The 21,643-nt window shown below is 35.8% G+C and overlaps 1 protein-coding gene across 2 annotated transcripts in view; it reads left to right on the forward strand.

Moving 5' to 3' along the window:
• Nucleotides 1–18,738, forward strand: part of LOC150090240 (ubiquitin-conjugating enzyme E2 L3) — a 73,970-nt gene extending 55,232 nt beyond the window's left edge. The window contains exons 2-4 of one of the 2 annotated variants that reach the window (XM_090369027.1): nt 9,664–9,759; nt 16,731–16,920; nt 18,385–18,738. In XM_090369027.1, the coding sequence (XP_090225153.1) occupies nt 9,664–9,759; nt 16,731–16,920; nt 18,385–18,539 (441 nt within the window). In that variant the 3' untranslated portion in view covers nt 18,540–18,738. The remainder of the gene's footprint in view (nt 1–9,663; nt 9,760–16,730; nt 16,921–18,384) is intronic. The other variant, XM_090369028.1, reaches the window with a different exon arrangement.
• Nucleotides 18,739–21,643: the final 2,905 nt, after the last annotated feature.

The following is a 21,643-nucleotide window of genomic DNA, read 5'->3' on the forward strand; positions in this document are numbered from 1 at the left end:
TTGTACAAACATACGTATAATAAAGTTTAATTGATAAATTAAACACACAGCAAGACATTACCAACATTTAAATACGGTAATAATAAAATACAGTAGACTCTATTTACTGGCATTGGATTAACTGGGACACTTAGATTCCAAATTAAAAAAATCAACCAGAAATTATAAAATCAAGTAATAGCTAGAATAGGTATAAAGAGATTTTGCAAGGCAACAAGAACCAGCGTTATAAGTTGTCATTTGGGAGATTAGTGTACCCATTATCTTGCAACCCCTGCTGTCTTCACACCTACCACTCAAAAAAAAAGAGAGAGAGAGAGAAAAGAAAATTTGACCAAATGTTTAGTTTGATTTAGTGTGTTGCATTGATTATGTTCCATCGCACCACAAAAGGACAAATTTTGTTTCGTTATTTATTTGTCAGGGATGTGGGTTTTTTTTTTTTTTTTTTTTTCAGAAATCATGAAAATGATGGGCAAACGCAAGAGTTGTGCTTTCAAATTATTCAAAAGTTTGAAAACGGTGCATCTGCTAAATTTCTAAAGAACCATTATAATGTTGGTGACCAAACCATATGCGACATTGTAAAAAATAAAGGGAAGCTATTTGATTTAAAATCAACAAAGTAAAAAATAAAGGAAAGCATCGTATTGGACACATGAGTAGTAAGTGTTAAGTTTTTTTTTCCCGTGGTTAACCACGGGTAACTGAATCAGCGGATACCGGGGGCACAACCGTATTTTGTTAATATTAATTTGAATATTTCATAACTAAAACTGTTTGTTAATACAAGAGCATCCATAACACTTTAATATATGGAATTTTTTTTAATTTGATTTTTGTAACTTTTTCTTAAAATTTCTTTGAATATTTCATAACTAAAACTACTGTTGATACAACAACATCCACATATCATGATATAAAACTTGGCCATGGTAAGACTGGTAATGCCACAGCTAATTGCACACCCAGGGTCCTGAGCTGGATATCATCATTCTTCTCTTTCTTGGTGATTCCCTTCTACTTCTGACTCGTGTTCTCTCTCTCTCTCTCTCTCTCTCTCTCTCTCAGGGTAATTCAAATTTTTTTTGGCTGGTGCAGCAGAAGCCTCAGGCTTGCTTGCACCATAAGGCTAATAATAATAAAGGAATTAGCCTTGTTGCTTGTTCATGCTGTGCTATGTAATTGATGATAGCTTTTGCTGGTGATTATAGTACAACTGATGCATCATTGCCGTGTTCTAGATTTAGAGAATGTGACAATTTGAACTTAAAACTAGTGACTGAACAGCAGCTAGAATATCAGTTGATGTTCCAGAAGATCCATTCCCAGTTTGACTCCAGATATGAATCATCAAGAATAGATTGTTTTAGTTCATCAAGAGGTAGTTATATTAGGGGACTCAACTCTGTTGGAAACAGGGATCATATTTATTTTGTAATAAAGATAGGTTAGAATGAAAATCGGGCTGTCTGCCTGGTACTAATATTGACAGTATAACTGATCAGTTGCTAGTTCTCAGGGGGACTAAAGAACTTTACTTTTTTGTTTTTTAAAAAATACTTTAGTTTTGGTTTTTTTTTTTTAAATACCTTACTTTTGCTTTTAAATGCTCACTTTAGAAAATTTACTGAAAAGGATCACAGTTTTCAATATTAGGGTGAACACATGGGTTCTAATGATGTTAAATGTAAAAGAACTGAGTACCTAATTAAAAAGTATGAGACCATGCCAAAAAATGTCATTAACTAGGGAAAGCTTTAATTTTTGTCTGCAGTCGTGCCTAGCCGAAAACAAAGGACTTTATGATATTAGCGTTAGTAGAGGCATTTGATGCAAGAAAGCAAGCTTATGCAGAATCAGCCAAAAATAAAAAAATAAAACAAAATAACCACTTCACCCTTCACATTCGAAATACCTGTCCAGCTGAGCCTTAAACTTATTTAGGCTATCAACTACATCTGTCTTTCCTCAATTTGAATTTATGCCCTCTCAGGTGATTATTCTGAGCAAGAGGAAGAATCCCATCAGCATTAAGCATGCTCAAACCATTCAAGGCTTTATACACCTCTATCAGATCATCTTGCTGGTGCCTAGTCTCCAGACACTGTAATTTGCAAAACTTAAGCCTTTTTTCATAAGAGCACCCCTTTGTTCCATTCACTAATCTTGTTGCCCTTCTCTGTACTCGTTCCAGCAGCTCTACATCCTTCTTGAAATGAGGCCTCCAGGCCTGTATACAGGACTCTAGGTGTGGCCTCACCACTGCTTTATACAAGGGAATAATCACCTCCTTATCCCTGCTAGAAAAATTCCTATATATCATTGACAATACACCATGAGCTACACTTGCAGCCCATCTGCACTGCTCAGGGAACTTCATATCTGCCTGCACATCTACCCCCAGGTCCCTTTCATTCTCTACCACTGTCAGTGTAGTACCACAGAGTTGATACATTGCTCTGGGGTTGCTGTTTCCCATATGTAGTACTTTACGTTTGTCAATGTTAAACTTCATTCGCCACCTCTCAGCCCATCTGCTCAACCTTTCCAGATCCTGTTGCAGCAGCATAGTGTCAGTAGTGTCCTTGACAACCCTGCCAACCTTCGTATCGTCTGCAAACTTGGACATTAAGCTTGATATACCATCATTAATATCATTTATAAATACAGAAAACAATCATGGACCCAATACTGAACCCTGAGGGACTCCACTAATAACATTAGTCCACGATGAGCAGTATCCATTGATTACCACTCTCTGTCTTCTTCCCCTCAACCACCCCTTTATCCATAGCAGCAATTTCCTCCAATGCCACACTGCTCCAATTTGTGCAGCAGTCTTCCGTGTGCAACAGTATCAAAAGCCTTTCTAAGATCCAAGTATATAATATCAAAGTTATTCCCTGCATCCAGTTCTTTTGTGACTCCATCATAGTATCCAATCAAATTGGTCAGGCAATTAACCCTTAACAAAACCATGCTGTGTCCGAGCTATAACTGATGTCTTGTCTAGATGATCCTGCAGTGCTTCTTTAACCAGTGCCTCCATTAATTTTCCGGGAACAGAAGTTAAACTCACAAGTCTATAATTACTTGTGTCAGCCTTTGATCCTCTTTTGTGAATTGGGGTCACATTTGCATATTTCCAGTCTATGGGTACCTCCCCTGAGTCCAAGGAAGCTCTCATAATTATGGCTAGGGGTTTGCTTACTTCCTTTGCTGCCTCCTTTAATATAACTGGATAGATCCCATCCACCCCATGTACCTTTCTTGTATTTATCTTCCACAATTTCTTCTCCACTTTACTCTCAGTTATTACAAGATTCTCTAGCTTACTGCCAGAGTTGAATACACCTCTGGCATTCCCCTTGCTGAATAACTCCTAATGTGTGAATGTCGATGCAAAATATTCATTTAGTTTGTTAGTTACCTGAGCAGGATCATCAACAGTTGACCGGCCGACCGGGCTAGCCGAGTGGGTAAAGTACCTGCCTGGCAAACCAAAGGTCGCGGGTTCGATTCCCGCCTCGGGCTTGGATCAAAGTACTGCAAAAACCTTGGGAGGTGCAATATGGCCACAGAAGCCGATGCGCCAACAACTACCAAATCAATCAATCAACAGTTGACCCATCGATATCAAGTGGACCAATCTGATTCATCCCCTTCCTTCTAGAGTTCACATAAGTAAAGAACTCTTTGCTGTTTTTCTTTGCATCCCTTGCCAAAGATATCTCGTAATCTGCCTTCGCCTGCCTAACCTCCTTTGTAACTTGGTTACAGATCAACTTGTATCTATCATAGGCTTCTGTGTCACGTGTTAATTTGTATGTATCCCATGCATTTTTCTTCTCTGCCATATGTCTCATTAGTTCATCTGACATCTATTTAGGCCTAAACCTTGAACAATATTTCTTAGTTGGTATGTAAAGCCTAGTAGCTTCCAAGGTAAGTTCTTTGAATTTGCTGTTGGTAACATCATCAGTTGTTCCTACTGTATAGAAAATTAAATACTGTATCAGTCCATCGTAGTCGCCTTTACGAAAGCAATAACCCTTCCCTTTACCCCTAATGGTAGTTACCTCTTTGAGTAAATCCCACTTCAGCACACTGTGATCACTGCCACCTAGTGGTTCCTTTATCTGCAGATTCTTAATGCATGAAGAATCACTACTGATAACCAAATCAAGAGTATTACTCTCTCTAGTTGCCTCCCGAACATGTTGATGTAGAAAACAATCATCCAATAAATCCACAAAAGCCTTGCTTGTGTGTCAGTGACCAGCCCCCAAATTCCAGTCAATATCTGGGAAATTAAAATCCCCCATTATAAGACTCTCTGATCTACTGGCCCACTCTATTTCCCTGTACAGTTCCTTATTATACTCATCAGAGTCATTAGGCCTATAGCACACTCCTACTCTCAATTTTGATCTCCCAATGCTTATGTCACACCAAACTGACTCGACACTGCACTGTCCAGCGATGTCGACTGGCTTCACTTCCTTGGTTTTTATGTGTTTCTTAACTAATAGCATAACCCCTCCCCCCTTCCTATCCTGTCTATCTTTTCTGTAGACGTTGTACTCCCCAAATTGCAGTTCTGCATCCCTTATATCTGTGTGACACCATGTCTCTGATATCCCAACAATATCTGCCTTTGATGTTTTTAGCAATACCTCAAATTCATCAAATTTATTTACTAAACTCCTAGCATTGGTGTACATGCAAGTATACATGCACCTGTTCTTTTTCTTAGCTACCCTAACACAACCCATATGTTTACTTGTACCCCAATGATTCCTAGCAGTTTCTGAAATATCCTGCATCTTATTTTCCAGGCTGCTGCTCATTCCAATAGAAGCAGTGCAAGAATCACTTACGCCTCTGCCAGTGGCTACTGTTAATCTATTAGCCCTTGAATCCCCCCAATCTTGCAGTTTTCCGACCCACCTAACACTGCCTCGATAGCATCAGCAAACATTCTTGCAACTTTTCTATTTAAGTGTATCCCATCCCTGTAGAAGCAGTCTCTCCTGTTAACAAGTACAGACCAGGCTGAAAAAAAAATTCGACCCCTTGAGCCTTGTACAATCTTTCCAGGGCCGAATTGATCGACAGGGCTCTCATCATATACTCCCTCCTATCGTGTCTGGCAGAATTGCAGACACTTTCAAATTGAACCCTAATTCACGGCTTTTTTTCAACAGTGACCTGTACTTGTTAAGTAATTCCGCCGGTCTCCTACTCTTAATATCATTAGTGCCAACGTGTACAACTATATCACCTTTTGTGACCTTAAAAGATGATATCCGCTCTACAACGTCATCAACCTTTGCCCCTGGCAGACATATCCTGGTCCTGTTCCATATCAGTGGACACTGCCCATCGTGGACTAATGTTATTAGTGATGTCCCTCAGGGTTCAGTGTTGGGTCCATTATTGTTTTCTGTATTTATAAATAATATTGATAATGGTATATCAAGCTTAATGTCCACGTTTGCAGACGATACAAAGGTTGGCAGGGTTGTTAAGGACACTACTGACGCTATGCTGCTGCAACAGGATCTGGAAAGGTTGAGCAGATGGGCTGAGACGTGGCAAATGAAGTTTAACATTGACAAATGTAAAGTACTACATGTGGGGAAACAGCAACCCCAGGGCAACGTATCAACTCTGTGGTACTACACTGACAGTGGTAGAGAATGAAAAAACCTGGGGGTAATTGTGCAGGCAGATATGAAGTTCTCTGAGCAGTGCAGACAAGCTGCAAGAGTAGCCTATGGTGTCTTGTCAATGATGTACAGGAATTTTTCTAGCAGGGATAAGGAGGTGATTATTCCCTTGTATAAGGCAATGGTCAAGCCACACCTTGAGTACTGTATACAGGTCTGGAGGCCTCATTTCAAGAAGGATGTAGAGCTGCTGGAACGAGTACAGAGAAGGGCAACAAGCTTAGTGAATGGAACAAAGGGTTGCTCTTACGAAGAAAGGCTTAAGTTCTGCAAATTACAGTGTCTGAAGACTAGGCACTGGCGAGATGATCTGATAGAGGTGTATAAAGCCTTGAATGGTTTGAGCATGCTCAATGCCGATGGGATTCTTCCTCTTGCTCAGAATAATCACCTGAGAGGGCATAAATTCAGATTGAAGAAAGACAGACGTAGGATAGATGTGTAGAAATTTGCCTTTAGCCAGCGGGGTAGTTGGTTGGTGGAACAGACCTCCATCCCTTGTTGTGGAAGTTGGTAGCCTAAATAAATTTAAGGTTCGGCTGGACAGGTATTTCAAATGAACGGAGGGGTGAAGTGGAAATTTTTTTTTTTTTTTTTGTTTCTTTCTTTTGGCTGATGCTGCATAAGCTTGCTTTCTTGCATCATACAAAGGGTACTAGGAAAGTTTTGCAATATGATGCAACAATGAATCACAGGAAGCTGCTTGTTGCTGCATATTGAGACATGTTCATACGTGCGTAGTAGCCGCCGCGCCAAGTCGATGGGCTCAGTTATTCATTAGTAGTGAGAGTGTAAAGTGCTTGCGATGGCATCGTGGTCACGAAATGAGATAAGGACAGTTTTGTGGTATAATTTTGTGCGTGGTTTAACCATAGACCAGTGCTTAGAAGAAATGACTCTTGCACTAGATGATGATTGTCCACATCGTACAACGATATTCAGGTGGTATAGAGAATTCCAAAGGGGAAATTTCACTCTGGAGGATTCTGAGAGGCCGGGAAGGCCACGAACGTCAGTTACGGAGGAAAACGTTACTGCTGTGAGGAAAATGCTTGACGCAAACAGGCGAGTGACCTACCAACAGATAGAGGATACTTTGGGCCTAAATGCGCCAGCAATTCGTTCGATTCGGCAAGATCATTTGCACGTGAAGAAACTTTGTTCTCTCTGGGTGCCGCATCAACTGACTGAAGAGCAGATGACACGACGTGTGACTTGGTGCCGGGACAATCTCGGTATGTGAACAACGTCGTGACAGGTGACGAGACTTGGCTGTACTATTACGATCTGCCGACCAAGGCTCAAAACAAAGTTTGGGTCTTTGATGATGACGACACACCCGTAATTGTCAGAAAATCCCGATCTGTAAAGAAGAAAATGATAGCTGTATTTTTCAAAAATCGAGTGGAATTGTGGAACGTGTCGTTTTGGACACGCAGAAGACAATCACAGCTAAGTGGTATACTTGAACAATGCCTGCCAAAGTCAAGAATGGACACCTGGTACCTCCATGACGATAATGCTCCAGCTCACTGCGCCAAAGCCTGCACCGAATATTTGACCACGACAGGACTGAAACTTCTCGAGCATCCTCCCTACAGTCCAGACCTTGCTCCCTGCAACTTTGCACTGTTCCCGCATGTGAAAATGAAGCTAAAAGGGAGGCGGTTTTCCAGTGATGAGGACCTTCTACGGGCTTGGGACAACGAGTGTGCTTTACTCCCTAGTGAAACTTGGAAGAACTGGTTTAAAGATTGGTTTCGGAGGATGGAGAGGTGTATTGAATGTAGAGGAAATTACTTTGAAAAAATTAAATAAACAAAGTTGTATTGCAAAACTTTCCTAGTACCCTTTGTATGAAGATGATTAATTAAAGTAGTACGAAGCAGGACAAAGTTTGTCACCTATTACACAGAATTAGGTCTCACTGCTTCAACAGTGAATACTATTTTAAGGGACAGCGCACATATAAAAGAATATGTTCAAGGATCAGCGTAATTCACATTGGGGCCAGTATGCCTCAATAGTGACCACAAAAGAGCATTCAGGTGCTATATTGAAGATGGAAAAGGTATTAATAATATGGATGGAAAATCAAATCAGAAGCAAGTGCCCCTGAATCTAATGGCCATTCAAGCAAGAAGTATTTATGAAATGACGATAAGTACGGCAAACTCCAAGCCAAGTTTATGGCAAGCAACAGTTGGTTTAATAGGTTCAAGCATCGTGCTGGTTTCCAAAACATTGAAGTTGCCAGTGCCGATTCTGCAGCTGCAGAGAAATTTTGTGATATGTTGGAAAAACCTCTTCTAAATCTCCACAGCCCTCAACTTCTGCAGCTGCCTGCTTATCAGCTGGAGAGTTAATTCTGGTAATGATGCTCGAAAGGTAAAACTTGATGTTATCACAGCCCTCTCTTTTTGTAATTTTATAATTTTGTAATATTTCATGCGCATGAGATAAAAAAAAAAAAATTGAATAAATAAGCCTGTTTACATGTTCGTCAAACATTTCTTTTTTTGCTTCAATCAAATTTGCGAGTGCTGCATAAGCATTTAGGGAAATTCCGACTTATGTAGAGTTCCGTGGAATGCAACCCCTTACATAAGTCAGAGTGGCTGTATTTACCAAATACTGTACCACAATTAGGGCAGTGGTTTTTATGGTCAAATACCCACCACAATACAAATGGCCTCCGTAGCCGAGTGGGCAGGAGCGGGAGTGCAGTAGCACACGCTCTTTGAGTAGACCGGGGTTCAAGCCCCTGACTGCTGAATACGGTTGCTCTGCCAACCCGCACTTGACCAGCGTGGCAGATTATGGTCCATTTTCCCTCAGCATGAATTGTTGAGGAGGCTTCCATCCTGCAGTGGGTTGATTAATGGCTGCACTTTACTTTTTTTTTTACTTTACCCACCAATACCTTTTTCAAGTTGCCATGGATCTCCCTGTTAAATATTGGAAAAATGTTCATAGGGTAAAAACTTATTCACGTTTAATCTAAATTTAATACCACATATGGGTATAGCAATTTTTGCAAAAAAAAAAAAAAAAAAGAATAAATAAAAATTAATTTCTTAATTATTAATTAAAAATTAATTATTTTTTTCTTAATTTACCAGGAAAAGTAATCAGTTCTGGCAGTGATGCTCGAAAGGTAAAACTTGCTGATGTTATCACAGCCCTCTCTTTTTGTAATTTTATAATTTTGTAATATTTCATGCACATTTATTTATTCCAATGGGAAAAGTGGAAATGCTGTTTTTGAATACAATGAACCATATAATCTCGACAAATGGCAGCTGTTTGATTCATTACTGCTATGTTTAAAGGCAGTGTTACTATATAATGGTAATATTTATCCATCTGTTCCTTCACATATGCTACTAATATGAAGGAATTGTAATAAGCATATGTAGTTGCCCTTTAAAAACATTGACTAAGATATGTCACAGGTATCAATGGCAATCTAAAATTAACTACTCAAGAATGAGATGTATTTGATGTTGTTATTTACGTTGTTAAAGAATGGAATCTTTGGGAGGTTGTGCTATATGATGATCTAAGTCATTGATGAGCCTAAAACCCAACAACAACAATAACAGCAACTTTGGGCAGGATTTCTGTTTGATGAAGTGTCCAGAAAATTAGTCCCTCATAAATTCAGAAAAAAAGTTTTCTTGCCACATCAAATTGAGATTAATGAAGGATTTTTTTTTTTTTTTTTGAGGAACAAAAAAATCCCAAGAATTAAAAAATAAATAAATAAAAAATCAGAAAGACAAATTTACTGGCCCACAGATCATAAAAGTTTTTCAAGATTTTCAATAACCTTGAAAAGACATTGGTGTATATTTTTATTTATTTTTTTTATCTAGTATTTGAATACTTAAATGCCAATGCTAGATTTGTATTTTTCCTCTTGCAGGAATTGCAGGATATTCGAAAATCTGGAATGAGATCATTTAGGGACATTCATGTAGACGAGACTAATATTCTGACCTGGCAGGGCCTCATTGTTCCAGTAAGTTTAAAACATTACTTTTGAATTTGTATAATAATGGTATTTTGGTTGGTATGGAAAATATATATATATATATACTTTGCACTGTAGTGCTCATGTCTGCTCTATTTTTGATTTTCGCTGCATCAGGACCACCGCTGTTCAATTCCCTGCATTGGCGGTTCGATCTGGGGATCGGTGTGGCGGACTGATCTTACGATCGATTCTTCTGTGCAGTGATTTGTTTAGCGTTCGAAATGCAGCAATTCCCTGACCATTATTGGCCTTGTGGTCCTCTGTCGAGATGGGGCATAATGGTCAGTCTATTTTTGTTTTGTTTTATTGTAGTGGTTTAAATCTCTGTTGGGTGATATTTCACATAAATTTGGACCTGGTGCCCGTCAGAGGGGCATCGTTAAATTTCTATTTAATTGGCTTTTAAATTTGAAAGAATTATTATTCGTACACTTAGATTTTCTAAATTAATTTAGAGTTTCTGCTGCAATATTTTTACTCTTGTTACCCCTCTCTTCCCTCCCTGCTTGATTTGAATTTAGGTTTAATTTTGCCTTTTCGCTCTTGTCATGCCATACTGCTGGCATTATTTTATTTTTATTTTAATCCTTATTCTAATATATATATATTCATCAGAGGCAGCATAATAGCATAATCCTCTGCATGCTGCTTCTTGTATAAGACAAGAAAAAATAATAGTATGGCAAAATCAGTTGAGCGAAAAATAGATTAAAACTAAATATAAAATCAAACAGTAGGGAAAAAGGTAACAGGACTGAAAGTATTGTACAAGCAACACTCCAAGAAACTTAGAATAAAGAAAATCGAATTAGACAGAATTTAGCGGCACCCTCCTGTAGCACCAGGTCCAAATAGTGTGAAATATCACTATTAACAGAGACAGAAACTAGCTACAATACAAAATTAAATTAAATTAAATAAACAAAAGTAGACTGACCATTATGCTCCATCTTGTCGGAGGACCACGAGGCCAATAATGGTCAGGGAATCACAGCATTTCGAACACTAGACAAATTGCCACAGGGGCAAGTCGATCAAGAGATCAGTCCCACTTCCGATCAGTAGATCGAACCGCCAGTGCAAAGGACTTGAACAGTGGTGGTCCTTGTGCTGTGAAAAATATAAAATAGGATAGATACTAGCCCTCATGGAAAAAAAAAAACCACACTACTGACAAAGTGAACATTAAGTCAGATTTAAATAGTCGAAAATTAAGCTATACGTAAGCTTAATTTTCGAATAGCTTAATAGTTGAAAATTAAGCTATACTTAAGCTTAATTTTCGACTATTTAAATCTGACTTAATGTTCACTTTGTCAGTAGTGTGGTTTTTTTTTTTTTTTTTCCATGAGGGCTAGTATCTATCCTATTTTATATTTTTCACAGCACAAGGACCACCACTGTTCAAGTCCTTTGCACTGGCGGTTCGATCTACTGATCGGAAGTGGGACTGATCTCTTGATCGACTTGCCCCTGTGGCAATTTGTCTAGTGTTCGAAATGCTGTGATTCCCTGACCATTATTGGCCTCGTGGTCCTCCGACAAGATGGAGCATAATGGTCAGTCTATTTTTTGTTAATTTAATTTTGTATTGTAGTTAGTTTCTGTTAATAGTGATATTTCGCACTGTTTTTGGTGCTACAGGAGGTGCTGCTAAATCTTGTCTAATTCGATATTCTTTATTCTAAATTTTTTTGGAGCATTGCTTCTGCAATACTTTCGGTTTTGTTACCCCCCCCCCCCCCCGTTTGATTTTACGTTTAGTTTTAATCTACTTTTCACTCAACTGGTTTGCCATACTGCTGGCTTAAATTTTATTGTTATTTTTTTCTTGTCTTATATATATTATTTGTGTACATTGTGTAATAATGTTAAAATTGAGTAATGTTATATATAATTACCTTTTTGACTTTTGAAAAACCACACAAAGTAGCATTCACTTTTAATGGCATTTTGTTTTACTTTTTATTTGTATTGCTCTTTTATTGCTGTCTTTTGTATTTGTCATTTTGTCATCCCATAAATAATGTTCTTTCATATTGATGTGTGTATTGTGTATCTATGCATATGTTTTATTGTGTATCTATGCATATGTAATGTTTATATGTTAATTTGTTTAAACATGTCATCAGTCTGTGTTGGTTTTAAAGTCTGGTGGATACAACTTAGTTTATGAAGCATATTCTAGCCAATCTTTTTTTGCTTGACCTGATAACAGTCATACTTGAAGATCCTACTATAATTTTTTGAAAGAACTTGACCAGAAACTCATTTAACACATTTCATCATTACAATGGCTGGAAAAAGTATCAAAACTTGGAAAGTATCTCACATGTTTGTTAGAGATAGGAAAAAATTTGTTTCACTGTATTCTTATAACTTTAAAGTGCCATTTTGGAATCACGTCATTAATTACAGAAGATGAAACACACTTTAGTGTTGTTGAAAGTATGTTAGTGCTAGCAAATATGCTGCATCCCAGCCAAGAGGTGGTCTTCATCATAGGAGGGATTTTCTCTGCATTGTGGGATATTCTGAGAATTAGCATTAGAGGCATATGGTGCAAGAAAGCAAGCTTATGCAGCATCAGCCAAAAAAAAAAAAAAAAAAAACCTCCCATCTCACCCCTCCATTCGTTCCAAATGCCTGTCCAGCTCGGCCTTGCTTTTGAACGATTTGCTCTGAACTCTTTCAACCCAATAAAATTAGTCAGCTTTCTACTACCTAAATTTAAATGCTGCAACTCCTAAATTTGAATGCTGCATTGTAACTAAAATCTTTCTTTGACTAGTTGCAAGTATTTCCAATGTTTTATTGTCGCTAACACTGTATATGGTAAAATCAAGTAGCTTGGGTGGGTGAAACTTGAAGAGGTAGTGTTATAAATGCAGCAAGAGAAAGCAATACTTTTTATCTGATTATTAACAGTGACCCCGTGGTCATACTATATTGATGTGGAATTTAAGATATAACTATGTCGAAGGTAAAGAGAAGTGATTTTTCTTTTGCGAAGGTGACTACAATGTTCTTAGACAGTTTTTTAAATTATTTTCCCTGGGACCAACTGATGTTGTTAATGACTGCAAATAATTAATGGGATATAGGTGAGCTGTGTGTGTTACAAATCAAGTTACAAGAAAGTGAGGTAAAGACAAGTAAAAATATATATAAATGTATACAAGGCAGTTAACCCTCTACCAGGTGTAAAATATAACATCAACAGGTATTTTTTCCATGCATTATTATGCATGTAACAAAGGCATAAATAATTTTAAATCGTTTTCCCTTTTTGAAGCCAACTTCATTTTCAACCTATTGTGAACGCAACTTTAAAAAAAATCAGTTGTTTATATTGAATACCCCACCCAACGGCCTCCGTAACTGAGTGGTCGGGAGCAAGAGTGCGGTAGCACACGCTCTTTGAGTAGGGTTCAAGCCCATGGCTGCTAAATGTGGTTGATCTGCCAACCTGCACTGTACCAGCGTGGCAAATTATGGTCCATTACCCTCAGCATGAATTGTTGAGGAGGCTGCAGTTTACCTTTACCTTTTTTATCCCCACCCATTGTGCTTAAAATCCTCTTTAGACTTGTTTGTAACTCATTTGTTAATGCCCACATGTGAGCATTTCCTTCGATGTTAGTGAACAAAACTTGAAATAAACAAGAATTGAAAAATCTATGTACTTCAATGGTTGGATAAGGGCAATAAATCTAACCAACATCTGACCCAAGCAAGTCCTCAGCATTGTGAGTTGCTATGGTCAAATGTGGAGACAGCTTCTTGATGATTGGACAGTGAAAAGGCTTTTAATCTTTTAGAGCACTTGATAATTATATTCAAGAAGAGGCTTAACAGAGCTTTAAAAAAACTAATTTTTTTATGGCCAGACTTCTTTGTTAACAAAATAATTAATGATACATACCAAAAAAACAAACCAGTAACGAAGGAAAAGTAAAATTCATGTTGACCTCACTTTAATAGGGAGGTGATTATCCCATTTTATAAGGCAGTAGTCAGGCTGCATTTTGATTACAGTATACAGGTGTGGGGGGTCTCATTTTAAGAACAATGTAAAGTTGCTGAAATGGGTACAGAGAAAGGCAATGAGATTGGTGCAGGAACAAAGGAGTGCCTTACCAAGAAAGGCTTTAGTTTTGCAAATTGCAGTGTCTGGAGACTAGGTGTCTGAGAGGTGATCTAATTGAAGTGTTTAAGGTTTCGAATGGCACTGAGAAAATTCAATGCTTAATGAGATTCTTCCTCTCTCAAACTATGCACGTGAGGGGACATAAATTCAAATTGAGGAAGGATGATTGCAGATTATGTGCAAAAGTTTGGCTTCAACCAGCAGGTTGTTAATGCATCTGTTGTTGTGGAAGTGAATAGTTTGATTAGATTAAAGGAAGAACTAGACAAATTTATTGGAGAGGACGGATAGGTGGGTTTTTTTTTTTTTCCCCTGCCTGATGCTGTATAACAGTGGTGGCCAACTTAATTTGTGATGCAATCTACTTTTTTCTACAAAATGTACCGCGATCTACCATCTCAAGAATTTCATTGCACATGGTTAAAAAAAGTTCAACAATACATATTGAAAATACTGTTTATAAATTTTAAAATTAAATACAATTCAAAATTCTTATTTTAAATTCGTACATATTTATAATTTTAATTTATGTAAAGTTTGTGTGTTCATGTCATCTGCCAAGCTTTCAAAATCGGAGATATACTGTGATAAGGCCAACCATAAAGAATCTTTTGTATACAAGTCCGTAAGAGTAGAGTAATTCTTCGTCTTTGTTTGTTTCAAATACGAAAAGACCAATTTACATAGATGTGTGGAACCAAAACAGGAATTTAAAAGTTTGCTGCATTTTGTTACATTTGGGTAATTTTCTCGGCAAACATTTCCAAAGTCTTTTTTTTGATGATCTCACTTTTAGGAAGATATCGTTTCGAAATGTAATAATTTCATTTTAAAGTAATACTTTCTCCGTGCGAAAAATCTCTGTGATTTTTTTCCTGCAGTTTGTTTCGTATCTAAGTAGACATTAAATGGATAAGAAATATATTGACCAATGTCTTCAATTGTATTAAAATCACTGAATTTGGTTTCAGAAATCCACAACTTTTTTTTTAAATTTAAAAACAGGATGTTTTTGCAAATGATGTTGCATATTTGCAAAATAATCTTTCTTTTTCTTTAAGATCCTTAGCCATTGCAAAAAATTGATATTTATGTGCAGAAATACTATGAATCATGTCGCTCACATTTTTTTCCCCCCTTGTAATTCCCAATTCACATCACTTAATTTGCTGGTAAAATCTGCCAAAAAAAAGCCAGATCACACAACTACTCCATATCTTGTAGCTGCTGATAAACAACTCACCTTTGATCAACAAATTTAATTTCATTCAGAAAATTTCGAAATCTCTGTAGAAACTTACTCTGACTCAGCCACCTCATGTGCGTAATATCAGATCTGGTTCTTTTTCATAGAGTTGCATTTTGAAAAGTCTCCTTTGAAGAGATTGTCCTCTGGTGGAATTCATGATTTCGAAAGCTATGTCCATAACACTTCCAGTATTTAATCGTTTGCTGGCTAGCACTAGTTGGTAGATGATACAGTGGTAACTCAAAAAATATGGGAATTCATTATCCTTTAGGCACAATGCGATGAATTCATTAAGATGCCCCGTTATTGCTTTAGCTCCATCTGTTGTTCTTGATAAGAGCTTAACTAGTGGTAAATACATGAATGCATTTAGGTAAAAAGTGCCAAATTTGTACATTCGTGTTGGCATAGTGCCAACGATATGCTCTAACAGTTTTAATTTTATTACAAGGGAAGGAAAGGACAATTGTGTATGTTTTTGCGTGGAAGTAAGTGCTTGCGACTTATTTGCAATGTAGCTGGTATAACTAGTAGTTATTTACTTTCACAGTGTTTGTCAAGACAGTTTCTTACAGTACATTTCAGTAAACATTCATTTTCCACATTGTAGAGAAGTAGCACTGACACTTTCCATACCCATTATGCAAGGGTCCCATCCAAAAGTCCATTGTCTTCTGTGTTCTCCACCTTCCACTTGTAGTCGGTACTGAAGTATTATAGGTTCCTTTAATATATTAATTATACCTTATTTGGTTTAAAAAAAAAAAAAAAAAAAAAAACAGGGCCTGAATTTTCTTCCATTCTTCCTGCAAAGCAGCTCCAGTGCTGGTTTTGAAGCAGTTTGGGCAGCAGCCTAATCCAGTACTGCAGTTCTTCCCAGGTGTTCAGTGAGGTTGAGATATAAGCTCTGAACAAGCCATTCTAACTTTTTGATACCATTGTCCACAAAAATACTCCTGTATGATATGGAGTATTATTGTACCGATAAGGCCTGTTTCTGTAGTACTACCAGTGTAAATAGTGTACTACCACCATAATTGTCCAGTTAAGTCATGGACTTTGGTTTCAGACAGTACCACCAGTGTACCAAGAGTGAACCAGCCTCATGCCATCAGACTGCCTCCACCAAACTTTATGGTTGAGACTGCACTCCACTAGAACCTTCTACCACCATTCTTAGAGTCCATGAATGTCAGGAATGACACCACTCCGAATGGAATTTTGCATTGGTGATTGATATTGGACTTGGTCTCATTCCATGAATTAGAAGCCATCTAAACTTAAACCTTGTTGAGGTGTCACCTCAGCTTAAAATGATAAAAGGTCTGCCTCTACCAGAAGTAAAAGCCACAGGTGATACTGCAAATGAATGGTTTGCTCCTCAGTGATTTGTTATATCTTGAAGTATTGTATAAAATTATTGGATCTAATTTTATCACAAAAAATACTGCCTTTTCAATCACACCCTTCTTATAATATTATTACAAAATTGCATATGATTTAAATTCTTAATCACTTTTCAGAATTGAAAGTGGTAATTTTGAATTTTTGTTTAAGCAGGATAATGCCCCATACAACAAGGGAGCTTTTAGGATAGAGATAAACTTTCCTGCAGAATATCCTTTCAAGCCTCCCAAAATTACATTCAGGACCAAAATTTACCACCCTAACATTGATGAAAAGGGTCAAGTGTGTTTGCCAATTATAAGCGCAGAAAATTGGAAACCAGCAACTAAAACAGATCAAGGTTAGTATAAAAGCAGTTTGTTCTAGTAATCTATAAATGTAACTATAATTTTTTTGTTTTTCTCTTTTCCAAATTTTATTTTAATGAGAGTATTATAATTATGGATTTTTGTTGATATAACGCTGTGTACAATGATGAGATTAAACTGTTTTTACTATGATATTAACAAAAAAAAATTCAATGTATTATGGTTACAAAGATCGAAATTTTAATCAGCCCTGGTAAAGGCAGTGGGTTGTCAGAAACAGTTGAAAGTACAATGAATGAAAAACCAGATGTTTTCTAAAGAAAAATTAAAGCCAGCCAATGTATAATGGATAAGCTTTCAAGTACAATAAAATCCTGCCTCTGTGGAATTTGTTTACCCTGAAAATTATATTGAAACAAATGATACATACATGCCAGCTTCTTTAGTTTTCACTGGAATATTTCTAGAAATTGTGTGTCATTTGCAGTTTGTTTGTTTTTCAAATACACACTACTTCCTACCCAATTTATCAATGTAGGCTAATTAGGCAACTTTGACTGCTCATTTATCTCAGACAACAGCATATATGAACTATTAAAATCGTGTTCAGATATTCTGTGGTTTTTGGATTTTTGTTTTAAGCTAATTTTACTTGTTATTTCATTTAAAAAATATTGTGTACATGTGCATTACCCAAGGACAGAGTTATTTTCTGAGAGCATTTTCATTACATGCATCATGTTTGTCAGGTACTCTGGATGTGGAGAAAGTTATTTTTAGCATCTTTGTTCATTATATGATTTTTGTGGAGTTACCATTGAATTACTTCAAGTACAAACAGTACCACGTGACAAAGTATAATTTTCAAGAATGACAATGAGTGGAATTCATATCATCTGTGTCATGTAAAACAGCCTGTTTCAGTTTTAAAATTCAGAAAAAAATTTTTTTTTTTTTTTTTTTGTGTGTGTGTGTGTGTGTGTGTGTGTGTGTGTGTGTGTGTGTGTGTGTGTGTGTAAGCGGCATTAATTTCTGCCATTTGTAATTGTACTGTTTCCTAATGAAAGAAGGTATCAAAAGCAAAAAAAAAAAAAAAAAAGATAGCCGGTACTAAATAATGAAATTTTAAAATAAGCTTTATTGCATTTTATGACGTGCATAATTTCTGTTGCATATATGTTCATTGTGTAATGTCTAAAAATCATTCACTTCTCACTTCTGGTAATACCAGAAGTGAGTCAAATTGTATCATTCTATATTGAACCATGTATTTTTTACAAGCAGGAAATATATCAAGTATGTAAATTCTTATCAGTTCACAAATTATCATTTGGTATCTTTAAGGAAAGCAAAATGGAATAATCAAGGTGGCAGTGAATCACTGCAAACAACCATTATTACTATTGTAATATGCACTTTGTTAGACTTTTTTTTCCTATTATTTGTCATTAACATAAAGCCATACAGATGAATAACTATAATTTCTGTTATTTCAGTAATTCAAGCATTAGTGGCATTAGTAAATGATCCTGAGCCTGAACATCCTCTCAGAGCTGATCTAGCTGAAGAATACTCAAAGGATAGAAAAAAATTCCTGAAAAATGCCGAGGAGTTCACCAAAAAATTTTCTGAGAAGCGGCCTCCTGATTAAAATTTAAAAGTTTCTGATTCCTTCAAGTAGAAGAACCAATCCCCACCTTCTGAATTGTGTTAAAGACACTTGCACTGAATCGAGATTTGAGAGGGAGGGGGAGGGGTGGAATCTTGAATTTAGCTAACTTTTATTTTACACAATTCATTAAATACAAATGTTTTAGGGAAACGGCAGAAAAATAAACTTATGGCTCTGCTTTTCTCTTAACTGTCTAATTTCTTTCTTTTTTTTTCTTTCTTTCTTTTTTTTTTTTTTTTTTTTAAGACTGAGTAACTTATTTTTATTAGAAAATTCATAGAACCACCCATTTCGACAATAGTTAAATAGTAATTAATTATCTTACTATCGGCTTGCCTCTCCTATGGAATTGTAAATATATAATAGTTAATGTCACAGGGTATAAAATGGCAGCAAGCTAATTTTTAAATAAATCAGTTTGAACTTCAGAAGAATGTTTCTACTACATGGTTGTGTAAGTATGCTAGAAATTAAGTGTTAAGAAATTGCCATTTTTAGATTTAATCATTTAACCACTCAGATATGCATATGTTGAATATTGTCACTGAAAATTGATTCCTTTATTTCATTTGCTAATTTTTAGTGAGAATGTACATTGATAATTAATAGTTAAATGAATTTGCATAGATGTGTTTCAGTTATAGAAATATTTTAGCTTATTGCATGTATAAAAATTATATGATGGGTTTATTATTTTTTTTACTTTTCCCTTCACAGTAACTCTAGGTTTGGAATGAACTTCAGATGCAGTATTTTTACCATAGATACTGTATAAAGCAGGCTTAATTAGCAATTACAAAATTTTGAAAACCATGATTCATTTGCTTATTTTTCTTGATATTAAGTCACTCACAGGAATATTAAAGTAGATTACTGAATAAAGTTAAAAGTTTCATTGAAAGTAAGCAATAAAAAATTTGCCATTTAGGTGCAAACTCCATGAGCTGTTATTAGAATGTATTTATGAACATATTATTAATTGCAAAATTTAGTAGGATATAACAGGACTAATAGCTGTTCATTGACATGACAGGTAGAAAAACATATCACTGCTCCTGTAGCCAAGAAGCCATTAATATTAGCAAAAGTATTACAGAAAGTAAAATGTCTGAGAGAATATTTCAACCACATGAATTACTATATTTTGTTAGTTTTCATTTAAACTCATGTTTATAGTAAGGTACTAGTTAAGTGTGTAATTTTGGGCATGCAAATCCTTGTACTTCCTCCCTTTCCCCTCCATTCCCCCCTCCCCCACCCTAACACACAAAAGAAACCAGTAATATTTTGCAGTGTATCATAATTTCTGCTTGAGTTGTTTGCTTATAGCAGATAATTTTGAAATAATGAATTTTATTTAATCATGAGCAAGCCTTTCTTTTTATTATTTTTAGTTCACTTTTTTGACAGAGAAGACTAATTTTGTAACATGCAACCAGCACAACATGAATATTCATTCCTGTTTAGTTTATAACAGTACAGTTAACTGACTTAAAACTTCATGTAGAGAAAAGCAAATTGGAAAACTTAAACTTAGGTATCGTAAATTTAAATACATATCCATTATTAGGCAATTAAGCAAAAATAAAATAATAATGATAATAGTTAACAATCATTGTAGTCCTGTGAAGTTATTAAAAATACTGAAAAATTCATGCATAGTACTTGTACTTATATATATATATATATATATATATAGGGAATTTTATATATATATATATATATATATATATATATATATATAAAATAGGGAATTTAGATTACGCGTACACTCAATGACTTTAATTAAACTAAAATCCTTAATTTGTTGAAGGTAATAAATAACTTAAATTATTTCTCAACTATTGGTGGAAAGCATGAAGCTACCCAAATTAAGTACAAACTTTTCATAGCAAATATTGTTAACTTATTTTACCATAAACGTGTACTTTGATACTCATTTTACTTAATTCCATTAACAGTTTCGGATCATACTAATTGTACAGAAAGAATTTTTTACTACATTACCAAATATGGTGGTGTTTGAATGTTAAATACAGATATACTCAGTTTATTTTTCCAGGTTTAACTTAACTCATATTGAAGATCCACACTTTCTACCGTTGCCATTTAAAAGTTTTTTGTTTTTTTTAACCTATTGCTGATTTTTTGGATTATTTAATTTTTGTAGTTAACCAAAGATGCTAGTTGTATTCCATAAGTTTTACAGCTTGTAAATACTAATAGAAGGATTTTTTAGGGGGGGAAATGAGAAGGGGGAAACTAAAATAAGGAATAGTAGCCTACCGTGTATTTCATGAGGATCAGGCTTAAAATGTTCATTTTTGCATTTGAATGCTATGTTGGGGACTAACTCAAGAAGTTTGCACTACTTCCTATATTCTGCTCTATATATACTCTACACCAGGTCAGTATTTGCTTCTTTCTGTTGTAACTTTCTACAGCTGTTGGCATCCTCTCTTGTATGTGTCTATTAAAGGAAGTTTTTGAGATGTTATGATCTGGTACAATAAAATAGTTTAAACTGTGACTTGTTGCATTCTTGAGAAAACTGCACTCAATGGATACCCACTTCATAATTCACAATTAATATATTGTTCGTGGACACAAATCAAAATAGGAAGAATGGAAATTATGGAATTCACACTTAAATCTTATTTCTGCTTCTCTTGTCTCAGGTTCTACTGAACTGTATCTTAGTGTTTCCCTTGCTGATTTAAAAGCATGTATTGTGTAAACACATATTCGGTTTCTGAAATTTTGTGTAACTGCTATCAGCAGAGCAGATTCAACTAGAATTTTGATATTTTATGCATAGTTTTTCAGTGAAGGTAAGTAACAGTGGTTATAAAAGTTTTTAAGAAAACTTAAATATCTTATCCATAAATTTGACAGTATAGTACATTATTTTGGCCAGCTGTGCCCTTATTGGTAGCATGGTTGTTTTAATTGCCATCCTCCCATATGGAGTGGGCCCAAGTTTGAATCCTCTCAGTGTGTGAGGAATTTTTATGGGCTTTTTTCACAATTTGACTGAGTTAGTTGGTCTCAGTTAAGGGCTGCATGATTTTTTCATCCAGAAA

This window comes from Mastigoproctus giganteus, chromosome 2 (genome assembly GCF_048544385.1).
Source record: "Mastigoproctus giganteus isolate SK-2022 chromosome 2, ASM4854438v1, whole genome shotgun sequence".
NCBI lineage: Eukaryota > Metazoa > Arthropoda > Arachnida > Uropygi > Thelyphonidae > Mastigoproctus > Mastigoproctus giganteus.